The sequence below is a fragment of the Equus caballus genome, chromosome 18 (assembly GCF_041296265.1).
Source record: "Equus caballus isolate H_3958 breed thoroughbred chromosome 18, TB-T2T, whole genome shotgun sequence".
NCBI classification, from domain to species: Eukaryota; Metazoa; Chordata; class Mammalia; order Perissodactyla; family Equidae; genus Equus; species Equus caballus.
Genome location: NC_091701.1, coordinates 50,063,302 through 50,081,749, shown reverse-complemented (window position 1 = coordinate 50,081,749; position 18,448 = coordinate 50,063,302). Strand labels below are relative to the sequence as shown.

The 18,448-nt window shown below is 37.4% G+C and overlaps 1 protein-coding gene across 1 annotated transcript in view; it reads left to right on the top strand.

Annotated features, from left to right (window-relative positions):
* Nucleotides 1-13,516: 13,516 nt before the first annotated feature.
* The window catches only part of METTL5 (methyltransferase 5, N6-adenosine), an 11,202-nt gene continuing 6,270 nt past the window's right edge, over nt 13,517-18,448 (top strand). The window contains exons 1-4 of the mRNA XM_001497963.6: nt 13,517-14,196; nt 16,099-16,213; nt 16,574-16,755; nt 17,531-17,613. Of these exons, the coding sequence (XP_001498013.1) occupies nt 14,088-14,196; nt 16,099-16,213; nt 16,574-16,755; nt 17,531-17,613 (489 nt within the window). The 5' untranslated portion in view covers nt 13,517-14,087. The remainder of the gene's footprint in view (nt 14,197-16,098; nt 16,214-16,573; nt 16,756-17,530; nt 17,614-18,448) is intronic.

The window sequence follows — 18,448 nt, the reverse complement described above, 5'->3', positions numbered from 1 at the left end:
GAAGTCAGACACAAAAAACGCATATTGTATGATTCCATTTACATCAACTTTCCAGAAAAGGCAAATTTATAGAAGCACATAGATTAGTGGTTATCTGGAGCTAGAGTAGGGACAGGGAGTGACTGTGAACGGGCACAAGGGGTCTTTTCAGGATGATAGAAATGTGCTAAATTTGGACTGTGGTGATGGTTGCACAACTATGTAAATTGACTAAAAATCATTGAATTCTACTCTAAAAACAGGTGAATTTATGGTATGAAAGCATATCTGAATAAAACAGTTAATAACAATGATCAGTAATATTACTTATTGAGTTGAATGAAATAATTCTATAATTATTCTATAAGTATTATTCTATATATTTATTCTGTAAATATTATTATAATTAATAATATAAATATTATTAAAATTAATAATTAAGTTCTGTCCAGGTAGAAACTATTTTACTGCTTTAGCTTACAAAATCAATATGACAGGCTCTCAAATCTTTGCTTCTCCTAGGATGTCCAGGTCTTCTATCATTTGGATCCAGGAAGTCTGACATTTTTCTCTTTCAACTCTTTAGTGTAATATAAAAACTCTTCTAAATTACCTCTCAAATCACTGTGCTGTGTCATGAGGAATGCCTACAACAATCATATTTCCATGAGGGAATGCCAGATTGAAATCCAACTGAAAACTCTGCAGTCACTTAAATGCTCATACCTCATAAAATTACATTTAAGCATACTACTGTTACTCTACTGAAAACATTGAATAAATAATGCAACATACTGATGTTACAGAAAGCTACAAAATAGTATCTAAAAAGCTGTGTGTTTTTATGTATTGTATCTTAATTAATGTTAAGAAGTATCTTGTGATATTTCTAAATTGGCTTTTCAAATTAAAATAAATCACACAGATAAGGTAAAAGCTATAAGTGACAGATAACACAATTGCTTCCAAAATTAGAGACCCTTAACAGAGAACTTAAAAATTAATGTAAACACTGCAAAGTTGTTTTTGCATTTATCAGGACTCTCATGGTTGCAAGAGACAAAAACCCGACTTGAACTAGCTTAAGCCGAAAAGAAGCCCATATTAGATCATATGAACGATGGAGGGAAGGAGGAGATGAACCTGGATGCATCTCCATCTTTGCTTCCAGCATCGGCTCCACTGTCTCCAACAGCTTATCTGCTGGTGGATACCCCCAGTTCTAGGTCACATCGCCCCAACTTCACAATGGAGAAAAAGGGTCTCTTCTCTGCCAGATCCATTTAAAACCCTAGAGAGGAACTCTGACTGACCAGCTGATGGTCTATGCCACCCTTATTACCAGAAAGGAGAGGAGGAGATACCTGCTGGGAATATAAACATCAAGATACCAACAACAGTATTAACTTCTAAACTTCTGCCTAGCCTCCAGATACACAGGAGACCTTCTCTATGTGCACAGCAAGTTCACCAGTTCTATGGCAACTGTTAAAATTCACACCATAAGAAACATTGTGCCTGCTGTGTACAAGGAATTCTGCTGGTGATCATATTTAAGATTCACAACAACCCTGAGAGGTAATTATTGTTATCACCATTTCACAAGCAGCAGTGATACCCTTCATTTCATAGTCTTCAAAACATAAGAAAGACCTGGGATGAGAAATCATTCATTATTCGTGCATGTGCTTGTCTTTCTCCCCTCCCCACCTTTCCTTCCTTCCTACCTTGATAACTGAATCCTTTAAAATTTTGCAACTATACTTACTGTGATTCTCTCATTTGTTTAATATTGAAGCAAAGACATTTTTAGTGAGTTTCTCAACTCATGCTTTAGAAATATTTTTGGGAAAAAAGCATGACAGTGCATTAAGGGTTTGACCTATATTAACTCCTCTATAGGAGCAACTTTTCCAAGGTTATAGATGCTTAACATCCTGCTGGGATCTTTTTATTATCATTTGATACGATTACAAGTTGCCCTAATTTTCTTTCCCTTCTCTTTTTTTTAACCCAAGGAAAGTTTCCTTCACTGCCTCTCCATTAAAGACCAAAATATTTCCACTTACTGCCTTATTCACGCAATAAAGTATTTCAACAAGTTTATTGAGCCCCTGTTAGTTGCTCTCTACAAGAGCTGAACAGTACTGTGGAGCAAACAGACATGGTCCATGGCATGGCTGGGTGTGGTGCAACCCTAGGGGGCACCAATCAATATTCATTGTATTCAGAATACAATGGTCCTGACATGTAGCTTATAGACTGATGGAAGCATATTATAAATTGTAACCTAATCCACAAATACACTATTACTGTTGGTATGATTCTTTTTTCGGGGGAAGGCGGGGGTAGGTTTTTTTAGGGGTTTTTTTTTGGAAGATTAGCATGGCTTGCCAAGCTGTGCCATGTTGACACTCAATATCTAAACCAGCAAATCCCAGACCACCAAAGCAGAACGTGCAAACTTAACCACTGCGCCACCGGGCCGGCCCCAGTATGATTCTTATTACTTCCTTTTTTTTTCCTGGATTGCCCTGAGCTAACATGTGTTGCCAATTTTACTCTCTTTTGTTTTTGCCCCAATACACAGCCCCAATACACAGTTGTATATTCGATTTGTAAGCCCTTCTAGTTCTTCTATGTGAGACGCTGCCACAGCATGGCTACTGACAGACAAGTGGTGAGGTTCTGCACCAGGGAACCAAATCCAGGCCACTGAAGCAGAGCACACCAAACTTTAACTACTAGGCGATCAGGGCTGCCTCTTATTACTTCTGATCTTGGAGTGAAAAAAGACTTTTTTTGTATATGTGTGAGGAAGACTGGCCCTGAGCTAACATCTGTGCTGATCTTTCTCTATTTTATGTGAGACGCTGCCACAGCATGGCTCAACAAGCAGTGCTAGGTCTGCACTCAGGATCTGAAACTGCAAATATTGGGCTGCTGAAGCAGAGCACACGAACTTAACCACTACACCACTGGGCCAGGCTCAAGTCCTTTCTCACCTTTGAATTGGTTTGTTTGCCCTTTTGTTATTGAGTTGTAGGAATTCTTTGCATATTTTGGTTATTAATCATACAATTTTACTTGTAAGTATGACTGACAGACAAACTGTGGCTATTCACACTTGGTATTTGGCAGCAATTTTCTGATAAGTGAATGAAGGAAGCCTGTCATTTCATGGAAAACACTTGGCGGTATTTTTTGCCAATGAAAAAAGTTTACATTTTCAAGCAAAAATTAATATTTTGGAAACTTTGTATCTGCCACTGTGAGCTTGACAGTCTTTCCAATACTTAAAATACTTTTCTGGGGAGATCAGTGATGATACCAACAAATGTGATTCTTTGATATTGTATGATAAAACATCAGAAGGCTTGGAAAATTCAATGAATCAATATTTTCCAAATGATCGATACATAATGTTACAAAATCATGTATGGGTAAAAAATCTATTCAAAATCCCAGATAGACTAATGGATTGTAGTTTAACAGTATAAGAAGTTCACCGATTTGGCTTAAGATTTCACATTGCAACTAAACTTCATGAAATTACCTCTTTCATCTTGTGGTGTCACAGCAAAGAAGAATACCCACAACCATCTGAATAGGCAATGAAAATATTCCTTGCTTCTCCAACTAAATATCTGTGTCAGCCTGGATTTCCTTCAAATACTTTAACCAAAACAACATATCACAACAAATTAAATGCCAAAGCAGGTCTGAGAATCCAACTGTCTGCTATTAAGCCAGACCTTAAAGAGATTTACAAAAATATAAAGCAATGTTACTCTTCCCACTAGTGTTTTTTGTTTTGGAAAACAGCATTATTTTTCATATAAAATATGTTCTGTGTTAACATGTAATTGAATTATTATTACTTTAAATGAATTAATAGATGAATTCAAAAAAATTTTCTCAGTGTTAATTTCCAGTAAAATAAATATATCAGCATATAAATGTATCAGTAGATATAACCCACACAAACAAACATTTTTTGAGGTCCTTACTAATTTTAAAGAGTATAAAACTATCCTGACACCAAAAAGTTTGGAAACTGTGCAATTAATGTAGAAATGACTGGTTTGATATGGTTATTAAACTTTTTCGTAAAATCATGTTTATTAAGGTATAATTTACATGCAGTAGAATTTACCCTTTTTAGGTACATTCTACAAATTTCGGCAAACACATAGACATCTAATCACCGCAGTCCATCATCCCAAAAAGCTTCTCCATGCCCCTTTACAGTCTATCCCTCCCCCAACCCAGTCCCTGGCATCCACTGATCTGTATTCACTTCTGATAGTTTTGTCTTTTCAGAGTGTCATATAAATGAAATTATACAATGAGTAGCTTTTTGAGTTTGCCTTCTTTTACTTCACATAATGCTTTTGGTATTCATCCATGTTGTTGCATTTATCAGTTCTTTTATTTTATTTTTGGCTGAGTAGTATTCTATGGTATGTATGAATGTACCACAATTTATCTATTTACCAGTCAGTGGACATTTGGACAAATTTTGAATAAAGCTGTTACAAACATCTGTATTCAAGTTTCCATATGGACATATGTCTTCATTTCTCTTGGGTAAATACCTGTAAGTGAGATTGCTCTGTCATATGATAAGTGTATGTTTAACTTTATAAGAAACTGCCAAACTGTTCTCCAAGGAGGCTGAACCATTTTGCATTCCCACAAGCAATGTGTGAGAATTCCAGGTGCTCCACATCCTCTCCAGCACTTGGTATTGTGAATTTATTCTTTTTTTCCCTGTTTTATTATAGCCACTCCAATAGATGCTAGTGGTTGTTACTAAACTTTTCAAATGTGTATCTTTGGTTTTCCCAAGTAGATTGTCAACTATCTACTGGAAGGGATTACACATCTTATGTAGTTCCCACTTACCATTAGAACAGTATTGCATACATTACAATTATTACATAGAACTAATATCAAATTTTACTAAACCATCAACTAAAGGTCAAGCAAACAGGTCTCCTGGGGATGTGGGGAAAGTACTTGCCTATCAGTCTTGTGGTATTCATTGAAATCATTCTTTAATTCTCTTTATCAATGTCTTCTACAAATCAATCTTGTCCCTACACTGTTTTAAAAACTTGGCAGTAGAAAAGTCGCCTTCCTCTACATCCTAAGTTCTTACCACCATTTCGGAGATTTCAGTGTCTATGTGGATAATCCACCAGATATTGATCCTCTCCTCCCCCTGCTCCACTGCAGCCACTCATTCTCATGACCTCACCCTCAGCCTTATCATCTCTTAGAACTGATCCCTATACTAATGTATTTTTTGTACCCATTTTACAACATTTTAGTGACCAACTTTTTTTAAGCATACGAATGATTTTAAGTAAGTTTAAAGAGATGCGCATACATCACCAAATTTCAGTTTTAGAACATTTCTATCACCTTAAAAAAGATCCCTTGTGCTCTTTGCAATCAATCACTTCACTGCTCCCACCTCCAGCCCAGTGCACTACATACAAATCTTAAGCCTCAATATCCCATTATTTGAACTCAACTTCTATCCTTCTAGATCTCTCCATCCTTTTCTTCCATTAAACCTATTATTGACATCATCAAATCCTCACCCTTATACCATCGTCCCCCTCAATCTCACCATTCCTTTTCAGTTCTTTCTCCGTGTAGCCACAGACTTCCTGGCCCATCACTTCACCGTTCTCTTGCCAATATCACCCTTACTCTTATCTCTCATGCTTCTATTGTATCCCTCTGTCAAAATTACTATCTTGAATCTATTCAACTGTCAGCCCTTCCTTGGTCCTGCCTCAATATTTCAGGAGAAAAAAAATGCAACTTTGCAGAATGGTGAGTTAGAATTATTGCCTTTGAAGATGAAAAGGACATCTATGGAAAATCCACAGCTAACACCATGCTTAATGGTGAAACGCTGAAAGCTTTCCTTCTAAGATCAGGAACAAGACAAGGATGACTACTTTCATGACTGTTATTTAATATTGTACTAGAGGTTCTACCCAGAGCAATTAGAAAAAGAAAAAAAAGAATCCATATTAACAAGAAAAAAGTAAAGTATTTTTATGTGCAGATGACATGACATTATAAACAGAAAATACTAAGAAACCTACACACACACAATTAGAGCTAATGAGTTCAGAAAATTGCAGGATACAAGATCAATAACAAAAATCAATTGCATTTCTGTACACTAGCAATGAACGATCTGAAAATAAAATTAAGAAAACAATTTTATTTACAAAAAGAATAAAATACTTGGTAATAAATTTAACAAAAGAGGAGCAAGAGTTGCACACTAAAAGCTATAAAACATTGTTGAAGAAATTAAAGAAAACCTAAATTTTGAAAGGCATCCCATAAATTGAAAGGCATCCCATATTCACAGTTTGGAAGACAATATATTAAGAAGGCAATACTCCCAAATTGATCTAAGATTCATTGTAACCCCTAACAAAATTCCAACTGCTTTTTTTTTGCAGAAATTTACCAGTTGATCCAGAATTCATAAGGAAATGCAAGCAACTCAGAGAGCCAAAACTATTTTGAAAAGGAAGAACAAAGTTGAAGGGACTCATGCTTATTTCAAAACTCACTGCAAAGCTATAGTCATCACGACAGTGTGATATAGTAATCAAGATAGCATAAGGACAGACATATAGATCATGAAATAGAATTGGGAGTCCAGAAATAAACTCATACATCTATGCTCAGTTGATTTCTACAAGGATGTCAAGACCGTCCAATGGGAGAAAGCATAATCTTTCCAATAAGTTGTGTTGAGACATCTGGATATCCACATGCAAAAGAATCAGTTTGTACCTCTACCTCATACCATATACAAAAATTTACCCAACATGGATCAAAGATCTAAGTGTAAGAACCAGAACTAGAAAGCTCTTAGAAGAACACATAGGTATAAACTTTTGTGACCTTCAATTAGCCAACAGTTACTCAGATATAATATCTAAAAGACAGATTTGACCATCATCAAAAATTAAAAACTTCTGGGGCTGGCCCTATGGCGTAGTGGTTAAATGCAGCACACTCCACTTCAGCAGCCTGGGTTTGTGGGTTTGGATCCTCGGTGCGGACCTACACCACTCATCAGCCATGCTGTGGTAGCAACCTGCATATAAAGTGGAGGAAGATTGGCATAGATGTTAGCCCAGGGCCAATCTTCCTCAGAAAAAAAAAGATTAACTTTTGGATGTTAAGGGACACTATCAAGAAAGTAAAAAAAAATTCCAGAGAATGGGAGAAAACATTTGCAAACCATATATCTGATAAGGATCTAGTATCCAGAATATATAAAGAACTCTCACAACTCAATAATAAAAATACTAATAATACAAGTTAAAAATGGGCAAGATTTTGGATTGTCATTTATCTGAAGAAGATATACAAATAGCCAATAAGCATATGAAAAGATGTTCAACATCACTAGCCATCAGGGAAATGAAAAAGAAAACCATAATGAATTACTACTTCACACCTGCTAGGATGGCTATAATTTAAAAAATGAAAAATAAGTGTTAGTGAGGATATGGAGAAACAGGAACTCTCATACATTTCTTGTAGGAAGGTAAAATGGTGCAGCCACTGTGGAAAATAGTTTGGTATTCCTCGAAAAGTTAAACATAGAATTACCATATGATCCAGCAATTCCACTCCTAGATATATACTCAAGAGAATTGAAAACATATTCACACAAAAACTTGTGCATGAATGTTTACATCAGCATTATTCATAATAGTCAAAAGTCAAAGCAACTTAATTGTCCATCAACTGATGAATGGATACACAAAAGTGGTATAACCATACAATGAAATATTATGCAGCCATAAAAAGGAACAAAATTCTGATACATGCTACAACATGGAAGAACCTTGAAGACATGCTAAATAAAGAAGTTAGACACAAAAGGACACATATTACTTCATTTATATGAAATGTTTGGAATAGGCAAATTCATAAAAACAGAAAGCAGATTAGTGATTGCCAAGTGCTAGGGAAAGAGGAGGAAAAGAGAGTGACTGCTGATGGGTATGGAGTTTCTTTCTCGAGTGATGAAAATGTTCTAGAATTAGATAGTGCTGTTGGTTGTACAACCTTGTAAATATACTTCAAAATTACTGAATTCTATACTTTCAAATGACAAATTTTACCTCAATTAAAAAATACGTATGCGGCCTATAGTACTTCTGCTTACAGGAAGATAAAGTAGATATATTTTTCCTTATTTATCCCTGGGTAGAACTGAAAACCTGGACATTATATATAAAACAAACATAAAAAGACTCTGAAAAGGGAGAGAAGGCAGACTGGCTAGAGACCTTGAGATCAAAGGGAGAACACAGTGGGTAAGTTCCCTTGGTTTTCCTTTTGCCTCATATAACCCTGACTTGGAGTTAAGAAGCCAGCAATTTATAAGTGCCAACAGGTGCAGACAAAAAAGGAAAGTGCAGCCTAACAAGATAGAAAACTTTTAGACAATAACTGCTCTACTCCAGTCAAACACCACAGAAAACACTGTGGTCCCACCTACATCCATATTAGCAAAGTCCCAGTGGGGAGCCTAGACTTCCACGTTCTTCAGGTTGAACTAAGGGCCCCGCCCCACCCTCCACTCCTCCCACCCCTAGATGTCAGTGGAGACCACATAGGGAGCCTACATTTCCACTCTCATCTGACAATAATAAGGAATATAACAGAGGATATCATTATAGACCCTAGAGGATAACAAGGAAATACTACAAACAACTCTACACACGTAAACTTCACAATTTGGATGAAATGGACCAATTCCTTGAAAAATAAAAATTACTACAAATCATCCAATATGAAATAGATAATTTGAATAACCCTATAACTAAGAAGAAAATTAAATTCATAATTTAAAAACTCCTCCTTCCAAAATTTCCAGGCCCAGATGGTTTTACTTGAGAATTTTACCAAATGTTTGAAGAAGAATTAACACCAATTCTATACAATCTCTCCCAGAAAATGGAAGAGAAGGGAACATATTCTAATCCATTTTATGAAACTAGCATTACTCTAATACCAAAACCAGACAAAGGCAGAACAAAAAAACAAAAGTACAGGCAAATAGCCATCAAAATATAGATGCAAATATCTTTAATAAAACTTTAGCAAGTAGAATTCAACAATGTATAAAAAGAATTATATATCCTGACCAAATAGGATTCCAGGAATGAAAGGCTGGTTCAATATTTGGAAATCAGTCAGTGTAATCCACCATATTAAAAGGCTGAGGGTGAAAAATCACATGATCATATCAATGTGATATCAATTGATGTAAAAAAAAAGTCTTTCACAAAATTCATGATCAAAACTCTCAGAAAACTAGGAATAGAGACTTCCTGAACTTGATGATGTATGTCTACAAAAAACTGTAGCTGACACTATACTTAATGGTGAAAGAATGAATGCTCTTCCCCTAAAACTGGAGGCAAGGCAAAGCTGTCCACTCTCACCACGTTATTCAACACAGCACTAGAAGTGCAAGTCAATACAGTAAGGCAAGTGAAGGAAATAAAAGGCAAGGAGATGAGAAGCAAATTTGTTCCTAGTCGAAGAAAACATGATTTTCTACATAGAAAATTCCAAGGAATCTACCAAAAACAAAAAAACTTTCTAGAACTAATAAGTACATTTAGTAAGATTTCAGGATACAAGATAAACACACAAAAATGTATTTCAAGGAACATGTGGACACCAAAATCTTAAATGCAATACCACTTAACTCTTGTGCGAAATAAAAACTAAATACTTAAGTGTAAGTCTAACAAAATATGTACAGGACTTAAATGCAGAAAACTACACAACACTGATGAAAGAAGTCAAAGGAGGTCTACATAAATGGAAAGACACTGTGCTCATGGATTGGAAGACTCAATGTAAGTAAGATGTCTACTCTTCATAAACGATATACAGGTTTAACCTAATTTCTATTAAAATACTAAAATATTAAAAACAGAAAATTTTCTGTTATATAGACAATATTACCCTAGAATCTATCCAGAAAAGCAAAGGAATTAGAATAGCTAAAACAATTTTTTTCTTTTTGAGGAAGATTAGCCCTGAGCTAACATCTGCTGCCAATCCTCCTCTTTTTACTGAGGAAGATGGGCCCTGAGCTCACATCTATGCCCATCTTCCTCTACTTTACATGTGGGATGCCTACCATAGCATGACTTAGCCAAGCAGTGCCATGTCCGCACTCGGGATCCGAACTGGTGAACCCTGGGCTGCCAAAGCAGAACGTGCACACTAAACTGCTGCACCAACAGCCTGGCCTTGCTAAAACAATTTTTAAAAAGAATATAGTGGGAGGAATCAGCCTATCCAACTTCAAGATTTATTTAGTTTTAGTAATCAAGATTGTGTGGTATTAGATGATGTATGGATACATAGATCAACAGAACAGATTAGAAGACCCAGAAATTGACCCAAACAAATACACTCAACTGATTTTCTACAAAGGTGCAAAAGCAATAATGGAGAAAGAATAGACTTTTCAACAAATGGTGCTGAAGCAAATGGACATTCATGGGGGAAAAAAAAAAGAGCCTATATCTGATCATGACACTTGATACAAAAATAACTGAAAGTAGATTCACAGACTTAAATAGAAAATTGAGGGGCTGGCCCCTTGGCCGAGTGGCTAAGTTCACACGCTCCGCTTCAGTGGCCCAGGGTTTCACCAGTTGGGATCCTGGGCACAGACATGGCACCGTTCATCAGGCCATGCTGGGGTGATGTCCCACATGCCACAACTAGAAGGACCCACAACTAAAAAATACGCAACTATGAACTGGGGGGATTTGAGGAGAAAAATCAGGAAAAAAAAAAAAAGATTGGCAACAGTTGTTAGCTCAGGTGCCACTCTTAAAATAAAAAAAGAAAAGAAAGAAAATGGAAAACTATAAAAACCTTTACAAAAAGATATATGAGCAAATCTTTTTGAATTCTAGATCTAGACAAAGAGTTCGACATCAAAAACAGGATCCATGAAAAGAAAACTTGATAAACTGGACTTCATTAAAATTAAAAACTTGTTTTGCAAAAGACTCTGTTAAGAAGATGAAAAGACAAGCTACAAAATGAGGGAAAATATTTGGAAACCACGTATCTGACAAAGGTCTAGTACCTAGAATATATAAAGAAATCTCAAAAACAGCAAAAAAAAAAAAAAATCAAACAATTCAATTAGAAAACGGGCAAAAGAAATGAACAGACATTTCACCAAAGAGGATATACAGATGGCAAATAAGCACATAAAACAAATGTTCAACCTCATTAGCCATTAAGGAAGTGCAAATTAAAGCCACAATGAGATACCCCTACACAACTATCTGAATGGCTAAAATGAAAAATAGTGGTAACCCCAAATGCTGGCTAGGATGCAGAGAAACTAGATCACTCATATATTACTAATGGGAATGTAAAATGATGTCGCTGCTCTGGAAAACAGTTTGGCAGTTTCTTAAAAAAACGAAACGTAATTACCATATGACCCAGTAATTGTACTCCCAAGCATTTATCCCAGAGAAATGAAAACTTATGTTCACACAAAAACTATACACAAATTTCCGTAGCACTTTTATTTGTAATAGACAAAAACTTGAAGCAACCCAGATGTTCTTCAATAAACAGTTAAACTGTGGTACATCCATATCACAGCAATAAAAAGGAACAAACTATCGAGACACATAAAACTTGGAAGGATCTCCAGGCTGAGTGAAAAAAAGCCAGTCCGAGAAGTTGGCATACTGAATGCCTCCATTTATATAAAGTTCTTAAAATGACAAGAATCTAAAAATGGAGAACAGATTAGTAGCTGCTATGGGTTAAGGAGCGGGTGGAGGCTGGAGTGAAGTGGGTTTGGCTACAAAACTGCAACATGAAGGATCTTTGAGGTGATGGAAACGCAATGTCTTGACTGTATGTGTCAATATCCTGGTTGTGATACTGTACTGTAGTTTTGCAAAATGTTATTATTGGGGGCAACTGGATAAAAGATATACAGGATCTCTATGTGCTATTTCTTATGATTACATATGTATCTATATCTCAAAATAAAAATTATAATTTAATTTTTAAAAATAGAAAAAGAAAGCTTTCAACCTCAGACAGGTCAGTTGTCCTTCCATACATCTGGCTAGTTTCCATCATCCATTTGGATCAAACTCCTTGCTCCAGCCACCTCTCTCTCAACAGATATCACCACTAACACCAACAATAACATTTATTGGGCGTTTGTTATGTGACAAAGCATTTTATGTGCAAAGAACTTTATGTGTATTAACTCATTTAATCTTCATAGCAGACAACTTTGACTTCTACTTTTCACGGGAAGTGGCAGCCTCAGACACCATTCTCTCTGCTTCATTCTCATCCATGCACTCCTTTTTTTCTTCCTTTAATAATGAAAAGAAGGGACCATTCCCCAGATTAAGGACAATCCTTTCACTTAAACACTGGATTCTACCTTCTCAGGATCCTAACTCCATCCAATATCCTCTTTATTGTATTTTGAACTCTTGTCTTTCTATTAGCTTTATCCTGTCTTAATTTAGGTATGTTCACATCTTCTCCAATCATTAAAAAAAAAAAACAAGAAACTTCCCCCAACCTTACTAAGCATCAACCATTCTCGCTCCTCTTTTAGTAGCTGTGTTTCTTAAGAATTGTTCACATTTAGAGGCCAGCCCAATGGCACAGGGGTTAAGTTCGCATCTTCTGCTTCAGCAACCTGGGGTTTGCTGGTTCAGATCCTGGGTGTGGACCTACACACTGCCTGTCAAGCCATGCTGTGGCAGGCATCCCACATAAAGTAGAGGAAGATGGGTATGGATGGTGGCTCAGGGCCAGTCTTCCTCAGCAAAAAAGAAAGAAAGAAAAAAAAAATTGTTCACATTTACTTTTTTTTTTTTTAAAGCTTGGCACCTGAGCTAACATCTGCTGCCAATCTTCCTCTCTTCTTCTCCTTCTTCTTCTTCTTCTCCCCTAAGCCCCCACCCCCCGACACACACACTGTTGTATATTCTAGTTGTAGGTCCCTCTGGCTCTGCTACATTTACTCTTTCTACTTCCTCACCTTCCTTTCTGTCCACAATCCACTACAACTTGGTTTCTGCTCCTACTCCATGAAAGCCTGACCTCTTCCAGCGTGTGACACCACTACCACCTATTTCTTCATTTAAACTGTCTTCTTTGGGCTTCTCTGACATCACCACCCTGTGAGAGTTGAGGTAAGTGACACAGGTAACCTAAAAAGAGGGAATCAAAGTTATATTAAAGTAGGACAAGCAAGTGTTCAAGGAGGCAAGGTGAGTGGAGATCGCTACCTTCTGAGAGGGGATTTGGGAGACAAGAGGTAGAAAGGACCACACTGGGCATTTAAAACAAAGTAACCGTGACTTTCACCCTCACTTTTATCCTCTCTTCCCCCATCACTTTCACCCTCTTTCTTCCCCCATCCTTTGAGGGCCTGCAGGTACTCAAAGAAAAGCTAGAGGGTAATGCCTTCGCGACAGGTGTGCGCGAGGACTGCGAGAAGGGCGGGCTATACCGGTGGTACGGACCCGCCCAGGTGCAGGTGAACGAGGCGCTTGGGTCGCCAGCGGAACCTGTGCGCGCGGCCGTGGTTGCAGATCGGCGCAGGGACTCCGGGCAGCGGGACGCCTGCGCGACTGCGTAGCGGCACTTCCGGCCCCGGCCGAGGCGACAGCAACCTCCTGAAGTCCCGGGACGCGGCGCGTGGAATCCTGCGAGGCCTCCAGGGCGGAGCCGACGCGTGTCTGCGAGGAGCCCGAGATCCCCTCGGGATACCTAGGGGCGCGTCAGAGGCGGGCGGAAGAGTCCGCCCGCCGCTGGCGCAAGGAGGAGTGCGGGAACAGCCTGGGCCGGGTGTGTCCCTTGCGCCCGGCGTCCCCTGCCGGGTCCCCGGCCTGCGGCGCTGAAAAGGGGGCGGGGGTCAGCGTAGGGGGATGAAGAGCCAGGTTAAATAGGTTTCTCTGCAGATCCAGTGCCCTTAAACCCTGACAGCCCACACTTGTCTTTAAAAAATGAAGAAATTAAGGCTTAAGGAATTAGAGAGTCGCCTGCAACAAGTGGATGGATTCGAAAAGCCCAAGCTACTTCTAGAACAGTATCCGACCAGGCCGCACATTGCAGGTAGGGCGGCTGGTGACCACACCCTTGCTTCGCGAGTTAGTCCTGTCTACTCCGTAATCAAAATAGAACAGTTATTTGGATACAAAGAATATCTAGAGGAATTCTGCTCTAAGATTACATATGACATTAGAGAGAACTTCCTTGACACCACAGCTAAAGACACGACACAAACACAAACACCCTCTTGAACCTTTTACTGTTTGGTTTCTGCATACCCCTTAACCCTGTCAGACATCTTTCATTATACTGTACACCCCCCGAGGGCAAGAAATTTCATGGTCTTGTTCACACAATTCCCAGTGCCTAGAAGAGTTTCTGGTGCTAGTTAGGAGCTCTATAAATATAAGGATCAATTTCCTCTTGCAACGAATTGCCACTGCAAGGGTTCCTTTGCTATACTCTGCCCTAGAAATTAGTACTAGAGTTGGTAGCTGAAGGACTGGGTTTAACAAATCCAGAATAGGGGCTATATAAAGATGAGGATGCATTTCACTTTTAAGAAATGATCTGAGAATCAGCATGTTGTTTGAGGGGAGAGACTGGGAATACTGGAGAGAACATAGGAAAAACTATTCATATTTAACAAACATTACCAAGACATTGGGGAGTCTTAGGGAAATTAATTTGTTGGGAACACCTGCAAGGAAGAATCCCTCCCAGCTCCAACGTAGTTCTGTTTCTAAGCTGCTGATGAAAGCCAGGGAAAATACATGCATATCTGCACCTGACTCCAACATTGTCGTAATTCCAACCAAAAATTGGTACAAAACTGTGTCTGGGTTAAAACCAGTTTTCTCAATTTAGATAATGACTTCTTTAATGTCTTCTGACGGTAGGTTTTCATAGTGGAATCCAATTTAAAAAAAAAAAAAGATTTCACACCCAGTGTGTAACATACACATGGGTGTGGTAATTCTTTGAGATACCAGCTTCAAAGTCACTAACACCTGCAGCAATAATCAGGACAGCACAGTCAGCCTGAGATGTCCCTGTAATTGTATTTTTGATAAAACCTCTGGATCCTGGGGCATAAGTGATGGCTGGTATTCCTTGCTGGGTTCAGATATCCACAGGGAAGTATCAATGGTATTACTCATGCTTAACCTTCATTATATCCCAGACCTTTGTGTATTTGAAAGATCCCTTTCCAATCTCAGCAGCTTCTGCTCTGCTCCTCAATAGTTCTCTTATCAGGTCTCATTAGTATATTATGAATATATGTGTCTGTAGATCATGAATATATGTCTGAATATATGTGACTAAAGGCTATATTGTGGATGTAGGTCTTCTTTCCTATTCTAGCTTGAACTTACGTCACCTATGTTCCAGTGACAAACTTATTGCAAAAAAGTTCTGTGCCATTTGAGTGTTAACGCTTGTTTGATATTAGTGTTTCCCAGACTCTCAGATTTCACAGATCAGTAAAATTTCAAAACAATTTTGGAGACTGATAATAGGGTTGCCAAGTTTATATTCTGACAAGGAAAGATTTCTTAAAACCTATATACTCTTTACCATCCTTTCATAAAAATAATATTCCAACATCAAAGAAAGAACTGATATATATATGTATGTATGTATGGCAATGTTTTGAATAGGCTGAGGAAAAATAAAATATTTTGACCTTATTTTTCCCATTTTACCTAAAAGTTTTGTCATTCTTGGCATTGGCAGCAGAGACAAGTTTTTGGGAACCACTGATAATGTTACTAGCCTTTGTGGGGCCTCTTGCTGCATACCAAGTTACTATACCTTATGTTTTTAAAATAATCTGTAACAATATTTGGAGAAGGACTAAATAATGCAAGACAAGAAATTATTTTAGAAAGAGTCATTTGCACAAATTGGATTTTGGTCATCAACTTGCTTACTTATTCCCTAATATGTTTTTTGATCTTTTAGCATGTATGCTGTATACAATCCATAACACATATGATGACATTGAAAATAAAGTGGTTGCAGATCTAGGATGTGGTTGTGGAGTGCTCAGCATCGGCACTGCAATGTTAGGAGCAGGGTAGGTGACCCAGTATATACTATTTGGGGATGAGGTGGCTTTAATAAGAAACTTAAATAGGATTAACTGAATTATATTTATGGGATTCTACAGTATGAGATGAGAGGAGCAAGATTCTCTGAGTATATCTTGAATGGGCAGATCATCAAAACAAACTAAAAAACAACGGTAACAGCAGTAGTCAGATGCCTCCCTTTTATACAAACCTGAGTTTCCATCCCCTGCCAAGTTGGGAAATCATGCTGTTGAAAGGCAACACTCACTCTTACTTTGCCAGTTGGATTAAAAAGGTTTACGGTTTTAGTTTTGTTGTTTTGACTTGGGAGCTATAAGTAGTCACTCTGCGTTTTGTATTTATAGGTTGTGTGTTGGATTTGACATAGATGAAGATGCATTGGAGATATTTAATAGGAATGTGGAAGAGTTTGAGTTAACAAATGTTGACATGATTCAATGTGATGTGTGCTCATTATCTAACAGAATGTCCAAGTCATTTGATACAGTAATTATGAATCCTCCCTTTGGGACCAAAAATAATAAAGGTTAGTAACAAGAATCAGGTGTACTGGTATATTTATAAAAAACTAAGTTTTAAATATCATTTTCCTTGGGTTAAGTGATTTTATCATAGTTTATTAAATAAACAAATTTCTTACCTGTACAGTTATTACAATTTCAATTTGTTTAATGCATGGATAGGGAATTGAATTTTTCAGTCTTTGTTTTCACAAATTTGTTCTAAGTGAATAAAGTCTTTTTTTTTCACTTATTTATATTCCATCAGGTTTCAAGAATGATTTACCTAATACTTATGAATGATGATGAATCCTATAAAGGATTTTATACTTTAGAACCTATTTTTAATGCATTAGCACACCCAAGGTTTCAACATGTGTCCATCAGTGACTCACTGTGGCTATTTATTTTTTGTATGCTGCAGGCAAGGAGGGTAGGAAGTCAGTAGGATGGGGAAAAAGACCTGCATAGTTTAAAAGTTCTCCCTCCACCTCTCGCCTGATTCTGATTACTACTCTGTCCTTTCCCTTCTCCCCTCTTTGAAAATCGTTAATTGGGAATATGATACTAAAATGTTTACTTTAGCCTTATTTAACCAAGGCAGTATAATTCTGGTTTTAGCTTATCAACCTTAAAAGGTATTTAGATACTTTACTTATTTGTGCACTACCTTATTGCAGAAAGAATTCAAAATGGCTGTTTTGGAGTTTGGAAAAAATGTTTCTAAATACCTGGTAATCATTTAAGCTTCTATTTTGACAACAGGTATATAATGTAAATCGGAACTTTTTCTACTCTTAGGGACAGATATGGCATTTCTGAAGACTGCCTTGGAAATGGCAAGAACAGCAGTATATTCTTTACACAAATCCTCAACTAGAGAAGTAAGTTCAAATCATTGTGATATTGTGTCATTTATTTTTTATTGTATAAGTTTCTGGTGTACATCTTTATAATTTTACACCTGTATACACTACTAAATGATCACCACCAGCAGTCTAATTACCATCCATCACCATACAGTTGTCTCCCTTCACACATTTCATCCACCCCACAACTCTCTTCCCCTCTGGTAACCACTAATCTGTTCTCTGTATCTGTGAGTTTGTTTTTATTTTGTTCGTTTGTTTCTGTCTTTTGAGATTCCACAATAAGTGAAATCACACAGAATTTTACTTTCTCTGACTTATTTCATTTAGCATAATATCCTCCAGGTCCATCCATGTTGCTGAAAATGGCGATTTCATTCTCTTTTATGGCTGAGTAGTATTCCAGTGTATAAATATACACCACATCATTATTCATTCATCCACTGATGGACACTTCGTTTGTTTCCATATCTTGGCTCTCGTAATTAATGCTCAGTGAACATAGGGTTGTATATATCTTTTTGAATTAGTGTTTTCTTGTTCTTTGCATATATACTCAGAAGTAGAATTGCTGAGCCATATGGTAGTTCTATTTTTATTTTTTGAGGGAACTTCATACTATTTTCTGTAGTGGCTGCACCAGTTTACATTCCCGTCAACGGTGCAGAAGGATTCCGTTTTCTTCATAGCCTCACCAACACTTGGTTCTTTTTTTTTTTTTTTGAGGAATGATCTCTGAGCTAATATGCTCTGCCAGTACTCCCCTTTTTGCTGAGGAAGATTGGCCCTGAGTGAACATCTGTGCCCATCTTCCTCTATTTTATATGTTGGATGCCTGCCACAGTATGGC